The sequence below is a fragment of the Hippocampus comes genome, unplaced genomic scaffold (assembly GCF_001891065.2).
Source record: "Hippocampus comes isolate QL1 unplaced genomic scaffold, H_comes_QL1_v1.1 scaffold244, whole genome shotgun sequence".
Classification (NCBI taxonomy): domain Eukaryota; kingdom Metazoa; phylum Chordata; class Actinopteri; order Syngnathiformes; family Syngnathidae; genus Hippocampus; species Hippocampus comes.
The window spans coordinates 302,044-319,482 of NW_017805495.1; the positions used below are offsets into that span (position 1 = coordinate 302,044).

General features: G+C 44.0%; 4 protein-coding genes across 6 annotated transcripts in view; 2 read left to right on the forward strand and 2 right to left on the reverse strand.

Moving 5' to 3' along the window:
* tert (telomerase reverse transcriptase) overlaps positions 1-184 on the forward strand; it is an 8,356-nt gene extending 8,172 nt beyond the window's left edge. The window contains exon 16 of the mRNA XM_019876265.1: positions 34-184. Within this exon, the coding sequence (XP_019731824.1) occupies positions 34-137 (104 nt within the window). The 3' untranslated portion in view covers positions 138-184. The remainder of the gene's footprint in view (positions 1-33) is intronic.
* slc6a18 (solute carrier family 6 member 18) lies at positions 120-4,656 on the reverse strand. The gene is made up of 12 exons (XM_019876266.1): positions 4,354-4,656; positions 3,893-4,033; positions 3,611-3,748; positions 2,997-3,178; positions 2,819-2,929; positions 2,626-2,738; positions 2,409-2,537; positions 1,851-2,007; positions 1,518-1,722; positions 1,263-1,422; positions 1,012-1,174; positions 120-927 (listed from the first exon to the last, which is right to left on the reverse strand). The coding sequence occupies exons 1-12, from the start codon at positions 4,487-4,489 to the stop codon at positions 730-732; spliced, it is 1,833 nt and encodes a 610-aa protein (XP_019731825.1). The 5' UTR covers positions 4,490-4,656; the 3' UTR covers positions 120-729.
* Positions 4,657-5,604: 948 nt separating this feature from the next.
* LOC109519627 (sodium-dependent neutral amino acid transporter B(0)AT3-like) lies at positions 5,605-10,176 on the reverse strand. The gene is made up of 13 exons (XM_019876288.1): positions 10,060-10,176; positions 9,539-9,648; positions 9,295-9,451; positions 8,593-8,733; positions 8,367-8,498; positions 7,892-8,073; positions 7,711-7,821; positions 7,516-7,628; positions 7,145-7,436; positions 6,831-7,035; positions 6,598-6,757; positions 6,337-6,499; positions 5,605-6,263 (listed from the first exon to the last, which is right to left on the reverse strand). The coding sequence occupies exons 2-13, from the start codon at positions 9,581-9,583 to the stop codon at positions 6,069-6,071; spliced, it is 1,896 nt and encodes a 631-aa protein (XP_019731847.1). The 5' UTR covers positions 9,584-9,648; positions 10,060-10,176; the 3' UTR covers positions 5,605-6,068.
* A 908-nt stretch (positions 10,177-11,084) lies between these two features.
* Positions 11,085-17,439, forward strand: part of trappc9 (trafficking protein particle complex subunit 9) — an 85,876-nt gene continuing 79,521 nt past the window's right edge. The window contains exons 1-6 of one of the 3 annotated variants that reach the window (XM_019876285.1): positions 11,085-11,352; positions 12,166-12,766; positions 13,942-14,087; positions 14,794-14,919; positions 15,853-15,879; positions 17,170-17,291. In XM_019876285.1, the coding sequence (XP_019731844.1) occupies positions 11,349-11,352; positions 12,166-12,766; positions 13,942-14,087; positions 14,794-14,919; positions 15,853-15,879; positions 17,170-17,291 (1,026 nt within the window). In that variant the 5' untranslated portion in view covers positions 11,085-11,348. The remainder of the gene's footprint in view (positions 11,353-12,165; positions 12,767-13,941; positions 14,088-14,793; positions 14,920-15,852; positions 15,880-17,169; positions 17,292-17,439) is intronic. The other 2 variants (XM_019876286.1, XM_019876287.1) reach the window with 2 other exon arrangements.

The window sequence follows — 17,439 nt, forward strand, 5'->3', positions numbered from 1 at the left end:
TATATATATATAATGATGTCTGCTCCTTGACAGGGAAGCGCAGTCTGGAGAGCCGTCTGGGAGATGTGCAACTGGCGAGGGTGAGACAAGCAGCTAGACCCAGGATCCCTGTGGAATTCTTGACCATTCGAACTTAAATATATTTGTGTTAACTCATTTTGATAAAGTCTCCCGGTAAAAAAAAAACAATAGCCATAAGCAGCTGACAGGTTTGGATGTGAGGATTTGCGACAAGTGTTGAAATAACAATCGGTAAAGACATTTGGTTCTGTGAAAGAAAAAAAAAAACCTCGGGCTGTACAATGGAATTGACAGCCTTTGTCCATCTGGGTTACGATTTATGCTTTGTGGTATTTTTCTATGTCAATGTCGAAGAAAGCAATTTAGGTATGTTTGAGATTTACTGCCACGATGCAAATGTTTCAGTTGGCGTGGTCAAAAGTATTTTGTTTATGAGTAACGACTTTAAGTGTTGTAGTGTAACGCCAGATTTGCCTTTGTGTACTTTAATGTGTAAATACGCTCAGTTTTTTTTTTTTATTGACCGAATTATCAACACCCTTTGTCTAAAAAAGAAAAAGAAAAAGGATCCTTTGTCATGATGCCAGCATGCCTTCCCACTCATAAAAGAAAGCAATTTCTCTCTGACAATGATGTACTCAGGAGGCTCCTTTTCAGGAATGGAAACGTAGTTCATGACAACAGATGCACAGGTCACCGCTCCCGATGTCACTGCGCTTCGATCTCAAAAGCGTCATTGCCGTACGGGTTTCGTCCCTCCCGTGACGAAGACCTCTCCCTGACCTTTTGGATTCCTTTGTAGAGAGCCACGAGTGGGATCGAAACCACGGGCATGGCACAGAGGAGGATGATTACGGCAAACGCAAAGTCTGGGTAGGGCTTAACCTCTGTTTTGGGAAAGAGTTCCTAAAGCAAAGGATGCAACTGTGTTAAAACTCCACCCAATACATATATCATTTTTTGGGGGGTGTAGGGGGAGGGGTTACTTACGTAATCAGGATTCCACGCAGGGTATGTGGGGTGTTTCTGGGCTTGGAGGACCACATATGCAATCAACACTATCTTAAGCATTAAAGGACTGATGATAGTCCAACAACATCTCCAATAAAGATTTGGCCTCTTCCCGGTCATGAAATAGATGTCTTCACTGAAACTGAGGACACAACAAAAACACACACAGTTGATTATTGCACTGCGGGGGGGGCTGAGTTGCATCGCGTAAAAGAAAAACGAATCGATACTTTTTCATTCCGTAGACATAAACAACTCCGATGATCTCAAAAAAGGCAATAATGAGCAGGGGGACCGAGCCCACGTAGCTGTTGAAGACCTCCACCCAGTAGTTGCCCGACCCCATGGTGAAGATGAGCGAAATCAAAAATGACATCAAGCAGAATGCCCCTGAAAAGTCACGAAAAGAAAAGAAAAAAAAAATCATTGACTGGAAACAAACATGCTCTTTTGACTTTTGAGCGCCGACTGTAAATTTCAGGTACCTGTAATGAGTTCTTGGGGTACCCACTTGGGTACCAGGTTGAGGTCACAGAAGGGCCTTAGGACTCCTTCAGCGTTACCAAACATGGAGGATAGGCCTAAGCTGAAGAGCATGAGGAAAAACAATACCGCCCATAACTGCGAGCCCGGCATCTCCAGTACGGCTTCAGTGAACACGATAAAAGCCAGGCCAGTTCCAGAAGCGCTCTGTGATTAAAAAGAAATATTTCACATTTTTGTCTGGTACATTGAGTGCAATTAAATTCGATGAGAGCAGAGGGCCGGCAACAACCCGTGAGAGCGCACGCATGGACGCTCGTTTGGAATCACGTCACCTGGTCAAGGAATGTTTTCAGCTTGCAGGGTCTCAGTTGCAGGCTGGCGAGCTCATCTAGATTGGTCTGATTCAGATACTCAACCCAGTGGTCATAGTTGTCCGCTGTTATATTCTGGTCAGAAAACTCAAAGTGGTTGGTCAAAACCAAGATGTTTCTGAAAATAAAACGTTTTGGATGTTACAAGGCAGCTTGGTCATTAGATCTTAACGTGCCTGCGGATGTTGTCATTCATCCGGGTCGTTCATTCTCCGGGCATTTATTAATTGATCGCGGTTGGACTGTTCTGGTCGTCTTCGAGGACTTTTCGCCTCTCATCCAAGCAGGCTTTATCAGTTCATGCACAAAGCTAGGGACGGACAGCACTAGTCTGGGTGTTGATGTGGAAACTCGACTGTTTATCTAAGTTAGAGCCACCCTCCCCCCCTTCAAACCACCAATAGTATCAGTCTTTCAAAACCGTTACCGTCCGTAGTCTGGTTTCTAAAACGGCTCCCAAACGAGTTCAATTCCGATCAAGTGAATACCCTGAGAACAGATCTGAACGTCTGTACGTACTCTTTCAGACAGGAATTGAAACCGGCGTTGGCTTTAAAACCCAGGATGGCAAAGATGGATATGGCAGCGTAAAGGGATGTGCCGCTGTTTATCAGTCCCACGATGACGGCGTCCTTCTCACAGTTGTTCCTAATACACACAGAGCAGTCCAGATGAAAGAGCGCACTCCGCAAATCCCCTCAAGGTTTTTTTTCTACAATAATGGCGTCGTCCTTACTTCTCATTAGCATAGCTGGAGATCGCTATCAGACCTCCAAAGGCCACCGAGAGAGAGAAGAAGATCTGAGTCGAGGCATCCAACCACACCTGGGGGTCCTTCAGTATCTCCCACTGAAAAAACACACATCAGGTTTCTTGACTCTGGAGCTGTCATGCTCACGTATCCGCCCCCAAAATATGAGGATATTCACATCAGGGGTGAAGAGGTACACCAGTCCGTCTGTCGCTCCGGGCAGGGTGAGGGCGCGGACCAGAAAAATGGTGAGTACCACGTATGGCAAAGTGGTCGTCACGTACACTGCCTAAAATGGATAACATTCATTGAAAGATGCACGGAACTGATCTTCGGTGTGTCGGCGATCCACTGACCTTTCCCATGGATTGGATCCCTTTGATGATACAGATGTACATCGTGAGCCAGGCGCAGGCCAGGCAGACCACCAACCACCACTGCAGAGAACCGCTTGTCTCGATGTCAGTGGTGATGTTCAGGGTCTGACGGTACCAGAAGAAATTGACTGGGGTGCTCTTCACACACTCCTCATTCAAGCCTGCGTGGATCGAGGGTAAGGTAACAAAGCAAGAGCAATTTATTGTGATGAATGATTTCCGTTTGGTTTATAGATCAGTTTCCGTCCTGTACTAACGTCAATCCAAACTTTTAGAGATTTGCTTTCTTAATTTTGTGTCACCACTATTGGGCTACAGTGATCACATTTACACTCGGCGCTGACTTCCCTTCTGTTGGCAGGTCATTCCATTGGCGTGCAGCACAACAGCTAAATGCAGCGTCACCATGTTTGCTTTAAACTCTGGGCTTCACTAATTGACCCAATTGGCCGGCTGACTTTATATTCAATCAGCATTTCATTCATGCATTCAGGATCCAAACCATTTGATGATTTATAGACAGCTGACTGTGAGCCAGTGTACATTATTATTCCATTGATTGATCAGATAAAAACTCATTTTGCATGAATTACCTGTACGATTGATGTTGAGTGGACACTGGCTCCACGGCAAAGGGTTCTGGAAGGAGTTGAAGAAGTACCAAAAGACCCAGGCCAGGATGGTATTGTAGAAATTACACACCAGGAACGATACAACCATCGAGCCAATGCCTACATGGAGAAAAGAACATCATGAGCTCCGTCACGTTTAATCAAGAAATTTCTGTTGTACTCTTTCTCTGCATATGAGCAGGAAATTTGCAACTCCGGTCTCAAAACTATGCCATATTTGCAGAAATGTCCCGGGACACCCACCAACTCCGCCCAGAAAGGGCGAGATGTTCTTCCACACTCCGATGCTTCCCTTGCGGAGCCTCTGTCCAATCGCCATTTCCAAGTAGAGCAGCGGGAGACCCTCAAACACCAACGCTATCAGGTAGGGGATGAGGAACGCTCCTGAGGGTGGAAACATTTGTGCTCATGAAGAATCAGTGGAGCTCATCTTGATAAATGTGACGGCGGGATCGTTTTTCTAATCCGATGCCCTAAGCGAGTTTTAAATTGCGGTTAAGCATTGGTCAAATTGAGCCTGCGCAACACTTCCCGTGAGAGTAAATACGTGAGCTAATAAAGCCGATAACCCCGCCGCACGTTAGCGCGGGTCCATGTTTGTTCAGCTTGACCTTCACTGACAACTATGAGGAAGTGAATCAATACTGTGCCGGGGCCTGCACAAATCGCTTGACGGAACGTGGGAAGCATAAGAAGTAACTCACCTCCTCCATAAATTTGGCAAAGGTAGGGGAAGCGCCAAACGTTGCCGATCCCAACCGCAAAACCAATGGAGGTCAGCATGTATTCAATCTTGTTGTTCCACGTGACCTCCTCTTGCACATCTCTCGTTTTGTCCATCTTTGCGCCAAAGTCCCTCAATTGTAAAACGTGGTCAAAAAATTGGATTTATTAAGTTATTATTTGAGCCGTCTTCTCCCTAGTCTCACCTGAGTGTGGCGGTCTTTAATGTGTGGGGCTTGTCTTTTATCAGCTGTCTGCCTCCCTTGGGGGCTGTCCTCCAATGTCCTATCAGCAGCTTCCAGTCAGGTTACTGGTTCGGATGACGCAAAGTGCAATTCATTTTTTAAATTGAATCTTTGTGTCATCAGGAAAGACTCTTTTGAGATAAGACTTTTTTTTTTTCTTTTACAAGAGCTTATGGCAGCATCAACAGCAGCTAAAACACTCTCATTGCAGTTCTAATGTGCAGAAATTGAAAACTGCCATGGGAAAGCTCAAAACAAAAAAAGTCACAGCTCAGTGTACGGAAACCGTGATGGTTTAGCGAGTCAAAGCTTATTTAATTTCGGAATGTGGAAACTCCCAGATTAATAGATAACCAGCGTGATGGAGTGCCAATGTTATGGTGACCTCAAGTGATGCGAATTGGAACGTAAAACCTTTTTGTCAGCAGTAACTTTTGAGCAACAAACCGCAACAAGCTATTCTGGATGGAATGCATCAAAGCAAGCAAAACATTCAATGCCAAAGCGACGTGGCCATTTAGCCCATCAGCGCTTTCCATTGTTCTTTTATCAGCCGTAACTTTCTGTACAAGACAATTTGTTCTGATATTTGGAGCCGACGCGGTACTTACGGCCGCGTTTGCAAGGGTTCGGTCTGCTTTCTGCACATGGGTGCACATTGCTATCTGCAGCATTTCCTCCTTTGCAGATAAAGATTTTACCCAGTGACGTTATCGCTCAGTATGGTTTTATATCGTATATTCTATATTTAAGGTGGATGATGATGTGGGGGGTTGGGGGGGGTAGAGCTCTTGCCAAGTCTGGTCAAAAGGTGTTCCCTGCTTTGGCTGTTGACAAGGACATCCCAGGATGCTAACATGGTCGTCTTTTTTCCCCTAATCAATAAATACCCAATCTTGTGCAGCAGTATCTGACATATCAAGCATTTTTTAAAAGAATATTCACTTTGCACCTTCTCAATCCAGGAACTCACAGAGGCAACACTTAACACAAAGCTCTTTTAATGATGATCCATTTGTCATAAACACCACCAGTAAACCTGCCGCTAGATCAATAAAGATTGCAATTTGAAAATCGGCCAGCTACTTTACTACACAGTGTACTGGACTTTGATTTACACTTGGTATTTTTCCATGAAAAAGTAAAGACTTTGTTGTATTTTTCCATGACAAAAGTCTCAAAAAATGACAGCCGGTTAACAAAAAGTGGTGAACCATCATCTCGAGCCAAAGAATTTGCTGTCCGTGTCATTTTGCTTCAGATTGGATGAATGTACATGCCGGATTTTTAAATCAACTTGCTCAAACCTTTTACAGCAAGTTCCACCCAAAAAAAAAAAGATACTGATTGGCCAGCGTGCCACCGTAGTGACCATCACCAAAATGAATGCTCTAAAGAGAGTTGGGTTAGGGAAAGCGACATTCCCATTCTTCATCTCGACCGCCGTTAATTTATTGCTGGTCCTCCTGCACGGAATTCTCCATCGAAACCCTGTATGTGTTGATGTTGAGACGGCTGGAGGTCTTCTTGAAGCTGTGGTACAAAGCTACAAGTGGGATGGCGCTCACGGGCAAGGCGCAAAGTAGCACGCTGATGGCAACCACCCAGCCAGGGTAGGGCTTGACTTGAGTTTGGGGGAACAGTTCCTAAAGGACACACACGGGCAACACTTGAGCATTTGAAAACTTGAGCTCAGTGAGAAATGGAAGTTTTGCTTACATAAGCCAGATTCCACGTGCCAAAGGTGGGAGGATACTGTGCCTCGAGTGCCACGTAGGCGATCAATACTGAGATCAGCATCAAAGGACTGACAATAGTCCAACAAATTCTCCAGTAAAGACTGGGCTTCTTGCCGGTCATGAAAAAGATGTCGTCACTGAAACTTGAGGACAGAGAGAAAACAAAAATTATTATAATTTGGTTTTTTTTTTTACAGCAAAACACAGTCGAGTCAATCCAAGAGTTGAAGAAAATGCATACTTTTTCATTCTGTGGACATACGCCACTCCGACGACTTCGAAAAATGCAATAATGAGGAGGGGGATGGAGCCCACGTAAGTGTTGAACACCTCAACCCAGTAGTTCCCAGATCCCATGGTGAAGATGAGAGAAATCAAAAAGGCAGCCAAGCAGACCAGCCCTGTAAACGACGACGACGGAATCTTCAACATCCTCTCACTTGAGCGCCACTTTCTCATGGGTTTTGGATGTACCTGTCCACACTTCAACAGGGAGCCACTTGGGCACAATGTTGAGCTCACGAATGGGGTTGAGGACTCCCTCGAGGGTGCCAAACATGGAGGACAGGCCCAAGCTCAAGAGCATCAGGAAAAACAAGACCGCCCACACCTGCGGGTATGGCATCTCCAGCACTGCTTGGGTGAACATGATAAAAGCCAGGCCAGTTCCAGAAGCACTCTGGGGGGGCGAGGGTGGTGGGGTTCAAAGGAAACATTCAAAACATATTCCACATTGGTTAACACCGTTCCCGTAAAGACTTGGGAGAGCACTAATCAATCCAAATTACCTGGTCAAGGAAAGTGTTTAGGTTACACTCTCTCAGTGACAGCATGGAGTTGACTGCTGGATTTGTCTTCACATACTCAACCAACAGGCTATAGTTGAGTGGACCCTCGTCAGAAATGGTGAAGTCAAGCTGTCCGGACATTTCCTTGAACTTGGCCACGTACTCCGTCTGACAGTTTTGCAAGTCGTTGTTGGCTTTAAAGCCCAGGACGGCAAAGACGGCAATGGATGCGTACAGGGACGTGGCACTGTTGATTATTCCCACGATAAGGGCATCCTTCTCGCAGTTGTTGCTAATATGCACACGACAAGAAAATTCACAGAGTGCCCCTCACCGACCATCCGCAGTCTACTTTGTTGACAAGTTCTTACTGCTCATTGTTGTAACTGGAGAACGCTATCAGACCTCCAAAGGCCAACGAGAGAGAGAAGAAGATTTGAGTTGCGGCGTCAAGCCACACCTGTGGGTTCTTCATTATCTGCCACTGAAAGAAACGCACATCATCGGGCTGTTGAGTTCAGATCCGCCATTCTCAAGTTTCTCCTCCCAAAAGTGAGAAAACTTACGTCAGGGGTGAAGAGATACAACAGTCCATCGATGGCTCCGGGTAAGGTGAGGCCATGGCACAGAAAAATGGTGAGAACCACGTAGGGCAACGTGGTTGTCACATATACTGCCTATAAACAAAAGCCAGATTTCAACGCAACCGCGAGACTAACTGTGGACACTTTTCGTCAAGCCGCTCACCTTCCCGATGGACTTGATTCCTCTGATGAAACAGATATAGATCAACGACCAGTTGCAGGCCAGGCAGACCACCAACCACCACTGCAGAGAACCGCTGGTCTCAATGTCAGGAGTGATGTTGAGGGTCTCGCGGTACCAGAAGAAATTGACCGGAGTGCTTTTCAGGCATTCGGCCATCAATTCTGCAAGGGGATGCCCAGTGATACAACAATTGCATTTCATGTGAAATATGTAGAGGAGGCTCCATGTCCCGTCAACAGTAAAAGCGAGCGCCAACAACAAAATTCATGGATTCAACCCTTTCCTGCACCCTGTAACCCGAGAACACGATAAGCTGTCCACTGTTGTAACCGTCGTCCCTGAAAGGGTTAGAGCCGCTTATGGGTTCCTATTTCCATCAAATGTGGCTTATCGGGTCATGTTTTCCATGGCCGGCACAGCGTGACTTATCATTCTCCGCGCACACACATATTACTTGTGTCATTAGCCGGACACTGGCTCCACGGCAGAGGGATTTTGAACGAGTTGTAGAAGTACCACAGCACCCAAGCCAGGACGCAGGTGTAAAAAAGTGCAATCAGAAAAGATACCAGCATGGAGCTGATGCCTGTAAGAAGAAAACAAGTCAGCGCCATATCGATTTCTTCTGAATTCAAACAGAAATGGCAAGAAAAGGATCCCGAGATTCTCCGCTCACCCACCAATTCCACCCAGTAAGGGTGAGATCTCTCGCCACGATCCAATGGTTCCCTTGCGGATCCTCTGTCCGATGGCCAACTCCAGGTAGAGCAGGGGGAGACCCTCAGTCACCAGCGCGATCAGGTACGGGATGAGGAAGGCCCCTGCCAATGCGGTCAACATTTGGACTTCTGTCAACGATCCATCTTGCAAGATTTTTTTACCTGAGGTACCTGAAAAGATTATGATGTATGCTGTTGTACAAATAGTTGGCCGTCTGGATTACCTGCGTACGACTCAGGTGTAAAATCAAATTAACTGTCAGATGAGCATGAACTGATCATGCAGATTCTGACGAGCATCCAAATTGTCTTTGTGTTTTGCTACTTAATCGCGTTTGGCAGCTTGCCAATGACGTGCCGCTTCCTCTTGGTTTCAGATTCGGCTACGTTTGAGACCAAGTAGCAGTTCGCCCTGTCGTGACACCCACTGCTCTGCCCCTGGTTGTCATAGTAATGTGTGTACAATGGGCCGGGGGGAATGACCGCGACTCAATTTCCTGATGCGGAACCGAACCCCCAAAACCGAATGGCTTGTAAGTCTGTAATTCATTACGGTATCTTTTGTGTATTTTCTCCAAAGGATCTCAGAGGCCCTTTGTAAGACCCTCAACTGTTTTCACAAAAGCGCGTTACCCCCCCCGAGGCTAAAGGATGGCATGTCACCTCCTCCGTAAGTTTGGCAAAGGAAGGGAAAGCGCCAAATGTTTCCAAGTCCAACTGCAAAGCCAATGATGGTTAGCAAGTACTGGAACTTGTTGTCCCATTTTACTTCCTTTTGCTCATCCTGCTCTTCCAACTCCATTTGTTTGACGATGTTGAGCTGGAAGGGAGAAAAAAAAAATATGTGGCAGTCATGCAACAAACACGACTGAGTACGACTGTCGTATTACCTCCCCTTGTCTCTCACCTCTATGCTGCAGGGCCTCTCGCTTGCTGTGCTTTTGCGTGGCATTGTCTACTTCAGGTATGGCTTTTACAAGAGTACTGGTTGTTGTGGCCACCAGGCTGATACTGATTCTGCAAAAGCCAAATACAATTAGGTGATGAGCTGGGGGGGAGGGGGGGTAACACTGTTTTAATGGAATTCCACTCCATTTTATAGAAATCATAGTGTCAGTTGTTATTCCACTTTGGTTTGAATTGACCGTTTAACTAAAAGCAGGCCCATCAACATGCACTTTATAGGCCAATTTTATTTGTTTATTGCAATAGTTTCAGCTGCTGTAATCTAATTCACCACATACAGCTTCCAACATTTCGAGTTGTTGGCATGACTTTCAAAAAGTGTAGATTGCTTTGACAATCATGTTAGAATTAATGACAATAGTTTTGAACATATTCCAAATCAATTACATGTTATATGTTTTACACATGACAAATATTTTGGAAACATGGACTAGAAGAGTTGAGAGAAACAAAGCAACTCACCTCTCCTTTGGAAACCAGTTTTCATATGCCAGACTTGATAAATATATTGGACCCTTCTACTTCAATATCTTTGATCCTTTCGTCTTTAATATGACATCACAAACATCACATTTTCTTTTGGTGGTTCTTTACCTCAGTGTCATCAGAAAAATGTATTACTGAAGTTTTTATATTACATACTGATGTTTTTAAATACGGTTAGAATGCCACTTTGTTGCTCTGCTGTTTGGATTGGATTAAACATTGACTCAAAAAAATAACCCTTGAAGCACAACATCAGTCCTATCAATTTATGTGTTTATGAATGCTTTCCAATAAAAGATGATTCAACATTTCAAAAGGAAGAATTTGTATATGTAATATAATTTTAAAAATATAGTGTTAGAATGAGAACAAAGTAAATTTCATCACTGAAAGCTAAAGAAAGACATTTTAAGATAATTAACGATATATACTTATGGTGCTTTTCTGAAACAGAGGTTTAATGTAGAGCTAAATTATTGTGCTTTATTTTTGTTTTTCTGATATAGATACTTTGGATAATTTATTTATCTTTTTTGACTGTATGTATGGTGCTTAAGGAGGAATCTCAGCACTGGATTTCTGAGAGAGCAACATGATTCACCCAAAAGGGAATTTAAAGACATTAGATGTGAGACGGTACAGCAAAACAGGAAAAGGGAAATAATATTTAACATTTTGATAAAACGCTAAAACAATATATTCATAGCACAAGGATGAAAACAAAGGGACCCTTGATGGTATATGAATATTTCGTCTTCTAATTAGACATCTTTTTTTAGTTAATTTAAAATTTATATTTAATATCAATTTTGAATATTTTTCATGTTTTATGAAAAAGGACTGTTTTTATATCAATAAAATGGAGGGGGGGGACCTCTAAAAGTTCCGACGTTGCGAGTAGACGGATCATCGTTCTCGCTGCAACAGGAAATCAAGGTTCGGGTATTCAAAATAAAAGCAAGCCTATTACATTCGTTTGGGTCGCTTTCAGCACATTCTATTTTAACATTCACTGCTGCTATGGTTTCTGTTGTAAGGGTTTTTTGTAGCTGTTACGAACATTTGTCAAATAATTTAGCTGTACACTAGGTCGACTTGGCATCTTTTTTTGTTTTCTGTGTTATTTTGAAAGCAACAAAGTATATTGTTCTTGCGTCGCCAACCCGTGAGCCGAAGAAGGAAGCTGCAACGTTTGACAGCTTGCTGTGAAGGTAACGAGACGCACGAATAAATGTGGTCAAGTCAGTCGGGTGGAAGTCGAAAATATGAGTACGAGAATGCGTGCTATGGTTTTCAGTTCGTTGTGTCAACACTGGGGGTGTGACAATGTAACTATCGTGCACTGGCTATTTGGCTAAGCTACGAGAGAGCTCTCAATGGATATGTTGAACATTGTTCCCGCTTGGAACCAATAGTCGTTTATACCTTAAATATGTAATTGTAAACTCATAAAATGTATTACTTTTTAACAGCATGCATTTTTGAGAAGTCATTAAAATATAATCATTTGTTATTGAGGACTTTTTTTCTTTTTCGAAAGGAAAAATGCTGAATAACATTTCAATGTATGATACAACTTATAAACGTCGTTATTTGTGGTCATGCATTTTTTTCGAGGAAATAGTTGTGTATTTTCGCGGACAATAATCATATATTAATTTTAAGACATTCCTTATATCACGAGAGGTGGTAAATCCAATGTCCGGAATGGAAAAACCCTGCACCAGTTTGGTTTTAGTCAGAGGTGCTTCGAATCCGTTTGTTAGAGAAAGGTGATCTTGAGTAGAAACACCTGTGGCTAAAGCCAAACAGTGGCAAGTTTAAAAAAAATGTTTTTTTTTAAAAAACTTTCTGCACCTGCATTTGACACCAGCGGAGAACCAAACTATTTTGATGCAAACAATTTGGTAATCTTACAATGTAACAATAATATTAACTTCCCTTTATGGAACACCAAGGCCGAATTGAAAAATTAGTTACAGTATTTCAGAAAAAATATCGCAGCAAAGTCATGTTTTCAGGTTCCCCCCCCCCCTCCTTCTCAGCGTGGTCCTCATACTCTTTCTGTACTTCTGCCTCAAGGAAACCCACATGGGAAAATGAGTGTCCCCGACTACATGCAATGTGCTGAAGACCATCAGTCAGTTTTGGTGGTGGTCCAACCGGTCGGCAATGTTCCCGAGGAACAGTTCTTCAAGATCTATAAGCGCATCGCCAGCGTGAGCCAAGTCAGCATCCGGGACTCCCAGCGCCTCCTGTACATCCGCTACCGCCACCACTACTTGTCCGAAAACAACGAGTGGGGCGACTTCCAGACACACCGCAAGGTGGTGGGACTGGTGGCTATCACTACCTGCAGCGACTCCAAGGAATGGCCTCTGACGGCGGAGCACTTCCACACCCAGAAGGAAGTGTACGGCTCCACGCTGTACGACTCCAGGTTGTTGGTTTTCGGGCTCCAGGGGGAGATCGCCGAGCAACAGAGGACGGACGTGGCCTTCTACCCAGACTTTGAAGACTGCTCCGACGTGGAGAAGAAGGTGGAGGACTTTGTGGAGTCCATCTTTATCGTCCTGGAGTCCAAACGGCTGGACCGTGCCACCGACAAGTCGGGCGATAAGATCCCTCTGCTCTGTGTGCCCTTTGAGAAGAAGGACTTTGTGGGTTTGGACACTGACAGCAGGTGAGTGCAATTTTTATGGGGGTGTCCAAACTAAAGCTCTGAGGCCCATTTGCTGTCCATTTTTTTTGAGCAGTTAACCACATATACTAAACTGAACACGAGCAAAAACCTATGATAATTTCACGTCTGTATTCAGTCGTGAAATTATTCAACACAAACCACGTTCTCATGAGGCTCATCAACAGAATTTGCTAGCATACCAGCCACAAGCTGGCAGAAACAGATGTGACATCACACACGCGGGGAAACAAAACACTCGCATGGAAAGTCCTGAGTTGTCCTTTTGGCATTTGCACACGATAATAAATGTTATGGGTTTCTGTCCAAACAAATTGGAGCAAGAACCTACGTGGGCTGTAACTAACTTTTAGTTTCACTTGGACTGTATACGAGGTGCATTCACCGTCACCAAGATTTTCACAAGATGGTGCCAAAGTAAGACTTTTATTGCTTGTGGCCTGAGCACAAAAACAGCAAATAGGCATTCTCATCAAACAAACAGAAATATAAGAATTCACAAATGCCCAACAGCAAATATAAAGGGCATAGTACATATGACCCACATTGATTGATTTTAATGTGTTGAATCATTTCAAGGTAAAGCATGTCAAAGTTGTGCACACCACTTGGAAGAAAAGGTTTGGACACCCTTGTTGAAAATGTTCAAAAGTTTCATTTGTCCTACCATCTTCATTTTTGCTTGTTCACCTGGCTTTATTTTGCTCTGCCTTTTTTTTTTTCTTTCATACTGTCCTGTGAGTTTATTGTTGGGTGCGAAAAGGTGAGCCATGAGCCTTCCTCAGTGTATCCGGTGACGATCCCAAACCTCAAGATTCCAAGCTTTTCCCCTCCCTTCGTATGAAGTCACACAGACAGATTTGGTTCGACCGGATGGAGCGCATATGTACTGAACTAAATAAGAAATTTCAATCTATGCCTAATTGACCCCCCACACCCCCCACCAGTGCTTTATGATTGCCTTTAAATGGCTGCAAAGAACTACTTGAAGCTCCTTGTTTCAGTGCTCTCCTTTGCCTGTGGTGTCACTCCCCTCAGTACATCTCCTCTCGTGATAGCCATCTGAAATCTAACTCGACAGTAGCAGAAACATTGGTTGCTGTCTCAGTGACGCCTGTTCGAAACACGCTCACCAGCTCCCCTCCGTTGCTCTTCAGGCATTACAAGAAGCGCTGCCAGGGTCGCATGAGGAAACACGTCGGCGACCTGTGTCTCCAAGCGGGCATGCTGCAAGACGCCCTCGTTCACTACCACATGGCCGTGGAGCTGCTTCGGGGCGTTAATGACTTCCTCTGGTTGGGGGGTAAGTGTCATGACGCAACTCCTGGTTGCGCTTGTCAGCCAATATCCAATTCATATACAGTATGAAATAATGGTAGACATGGGGAATTCACGGTTACGCAAAGGTTAATTGGCCTCACAACAATAATTTATCCAATTTGGAAAAGACTGGATATTCGTCATCTGTTAGACAATTGTGAACGTGAGAATTCACAGTTGTATACTTGTTTATCTCTTAAAGATTATTCACACAGCAAAATGCAACATAACATATATGGAGTGTAATACATAAGGTTTAAAAAAAAAAAAAAAGAAAAGAAAGAGAAAAGCGTTGCGTACACGTCACACCTCCTCCCCGAGTTCCTGCCTTCTCGGCTGCTCGCGAACGCTAGCGCTAAGCTAACTTGCACTGCACTGTTGTGGGCAGCAGCTACTGGCCTGCATGGTGCAGATCCTCTGCTTTAAGTAACAAATTCCCTGCCGAGGTGGCAGCAAATAAACCACAGTTGTCATAAGTAGCGGTCTCACCAAAAACGGACAAAAGGTGATTATTATTTATTTTTAAATGGGCACCTCACAAAAGATGTACCCGGTACTTGGTTGTGTAATTACACACTTGGCAGGTAGGCAGGCACTCCCGAGACCCACTTATTTGTATACAACAGATTCAAAATCCAATTTTCCACAATGTTTCCCTTTTTAATTGTTTTTTTATTGTTGTTGTCCAGCTGCGTTGGAGGGCCTGTGTTCCGCATCCGTCATATTCCACTATCCCGGAGGCACGGCGGGGAGGACGCTTCGGCACAAGGCAAATATATCGCAGCCAGCTGATGCAGGGAAACGCCACAGACCAGGTGAGATGATCAACTGCTTTCAGATTTGGACAGGATTGAATGAAACCAGACATGACAAAGAAAGTGGCATTCCCAATATGGTTAAACTTGTATGTCTGGGCCAAATATGTATTTATTTCTTTTTTATTTATTTTTTTAACACGATACAAATGGTCTCTATCTGTTGCTTCTCGTCTATTAACATGCACTTTAACATGGCGTTCCAGTCAACATCAACCCCGTCTCACTTTGAAATTGGCCTTTGTGAAGTTGATTGGCATGCTGCACTCTTCAGTGAGCTCATCATAAAGGGCCCAGTGTTCCTCATTCACTTTTGATAATTAGGGCTCAGTCGGAGAGGTCTGCTTTTATCGACCCCAATCACAGCAGATCAGATTTTTGGCAAGCGGCCTTTCTGGCACTGCCAAGATGAGCCCTGCAGCACCACAGTCACTTCAATTTTATTTATATATATATATATATATATATATATATATATATATATATATATATATGTGAAAATAAAAAACATTTCCCCTGTCTTGCCTCATGTCAAATGCTTTTAGATCCTGTATGCATCCCAAGATGCGCTCCCTGCCACATAATAGTCTGATTAAATATGAGTGCAGCATGTCTTCCCGAATTAAGCCTTTGGGGTGTAACTAAATTATACAGCAGGACTATGTTCACCCCCCCCCCCGCCCCCCCATTTTTTATTTTTTTAAATATACCTAAAGCTGTCCTCTGCCTTAGGCTTTGAAAACCACTTGTTCACACCTGAGCACTTTTCAGAGTATGTATATTTTTGTAAGAATATATAACTAGCGGCGGGTGTTGGGGAAAAGGTTACAAATACAGTTCTTAACAGAGCAGCACCAACCCATTGAATGGAGTGTCGAGACTAACACTGCTAACATTACTCTTTGTGTCAACCTGGATTCTCTCTCTCTGTAGGGGCTCAGGAGGTTCTCATTGACCCAGGTATGGCTTCTAACCAAACGTAGCCTCTTTCAGCCGCACCCTTTCTGCCTGGCTGCATGTGTTCCAACCTTCATCCCAAATCTTGAGTACCCGAATTCCTTAAATTTATTTTCAGTGTGGTTTATTAGTCTGATTATTGCCCTTGCCGTCCCCACATTTGTTCACCGTTTTTAATTTTCTCGCGCCATTCTTAAAATGCATTTCTTTTTCTTGTGAATTTAAGTTGCTTGCCATGATTACACTTCGAGACAGGATAGTTAACGGAGACATTGGTTTAACGTCCCATTGAAAGCAGTTCCCGACTAACTTAAACATACACAGTATAGATATCTACGGCCTGCTTGGGTGACAATACCCCAAGGAAATACAACCACCAAATAAACTCCTTCATCACCACGCCGCCAAATTGCACTTGTCGATTGAATATGGCGCATGCAGCAAACACAAATATCACACCCACCTCGAGAACAAGTACGGTACTCCCCACTTATCCGCGCATCCAACATGATGGATGGCTCTGCTTAGCTTCTGGCATTGATTTGATAGTGGTTCTCTGTAGTTTGTCTGTCGCTTGAAAGAATCAGATCTTAACCCAGCCCAGGGTTAAGACTCCCAGGTCATGGGCGGAGAAATTGTGTGTGGGTGATATTATGTAAATTAGTTATCAGTTACATCAGAGTAAAGAGTGGCTTGCTGACAGACACCTTTTAGTTGTTTGTCGAGTTTCGCAGTTGATTCTTGGGCGGTCACTCCAGAGACCAAACTATTTGCATATAAGCAATTATTTCCATATGTTTAAGTGGCACCAGCAGATGGCAGCCCAGCCCAACGCAACGCAACACAGCACAGCACGATTTCAGTGGACGAAGGTGCATCCGCTTGCTAGTCACTTTTGCTGAAGCTGAAACTTGGCTTTCCTTTTTATCCAGTTTTACCAGATGCAAAACACAACCTACAACTTTGATCCTCTTGATGGGTCTCAATCTATCTATCTTAAAAAAAAAAAACAAAAGCAAAAGATTCCATTCGTATTCAATCATATAAAGTGTGAGTTTAACCCACTCTGGAAAGCAAGCTTCTTGATGACAAATTAGATACGCCACACACACTCTGCACAGCTGGCCTGAGTGTTTTGTTTGCATTTGTGGATTATTCACACATGGCGCAGCGGAGTCAAGTCCCTTCTGCTGGCTTCCTTCCTCCCAATTTCATCAGTCTGGCAGCAGACCGTGCCGTGCCTCCTTCCGTCCCAAACTAATCGGCGCATCTTCCTATTTTCTCCGAGTGCAGGCGCCCTCACGGCCAACGGCATAAGTGCCGATACCAGCGCCGAGATCGGACGGGCGAAGAACTGCCTGAGCCCGGAGGATATTATTGAGAAGTACAAAGAGGCAATCTCCTACTATGGAAAGGTATTTCAAAAATGTCACATGTGAAATTCACACAAGGTGTTTGTGGAATCATGGTTATCCATGTTGTCAGTATTTATTTGTCAGGATTTTCTTTTTTGATGACTAAATCATGAATTCATAGTAGCAAGCCATAAATGGTCGTCTGACT

Bases quoted from the DNA above. Each gene is read 5' to 3' on its own strand.
- slc6a18 (XM_019876266.1), bottom strand. From the start codon at position 4,489: ATGGACAAAACGAGAGATGTGCAAGAGGAGGTCACGTGGAACAACAAG. The intron at 2,930-2,996 runs GTCAGTGGATCG...TATCCATTTTAG, and splicing joins GGATCCAATCCATGGGAAAG to GCAGTGTACGTGACGACCAC. The intron at 2,739-2,818 runs GTGAATATCCTC...GTGTTTTTTCAG, and splicing joins TGTACCTCTTCACCCCTGAT to TGGGAGATACTGAAGGACCC.
- LOC109519627 (XM_019876288.1), bottom strand. From the start codon at position 9,583: ATGCCACGCAAAAGCACAGCAAGCGAGAGGCCCTGCAGCATAGAG. The intron at 7,822-7,891 runs GTGAGCGGCTTG...TTTTGTTTATAG, and splicing joins GAATCAAGTCCATCGGGAAG to GCAGTATATGTGACAACCAC. The intron at 6,758-6,830 runs GTACATCCAAAA...CGTCGTTTACAG, and splicing joins CCCTGTTGAAGTGTGGACAG to GGCTGGTCTGCTTGGCTGCC.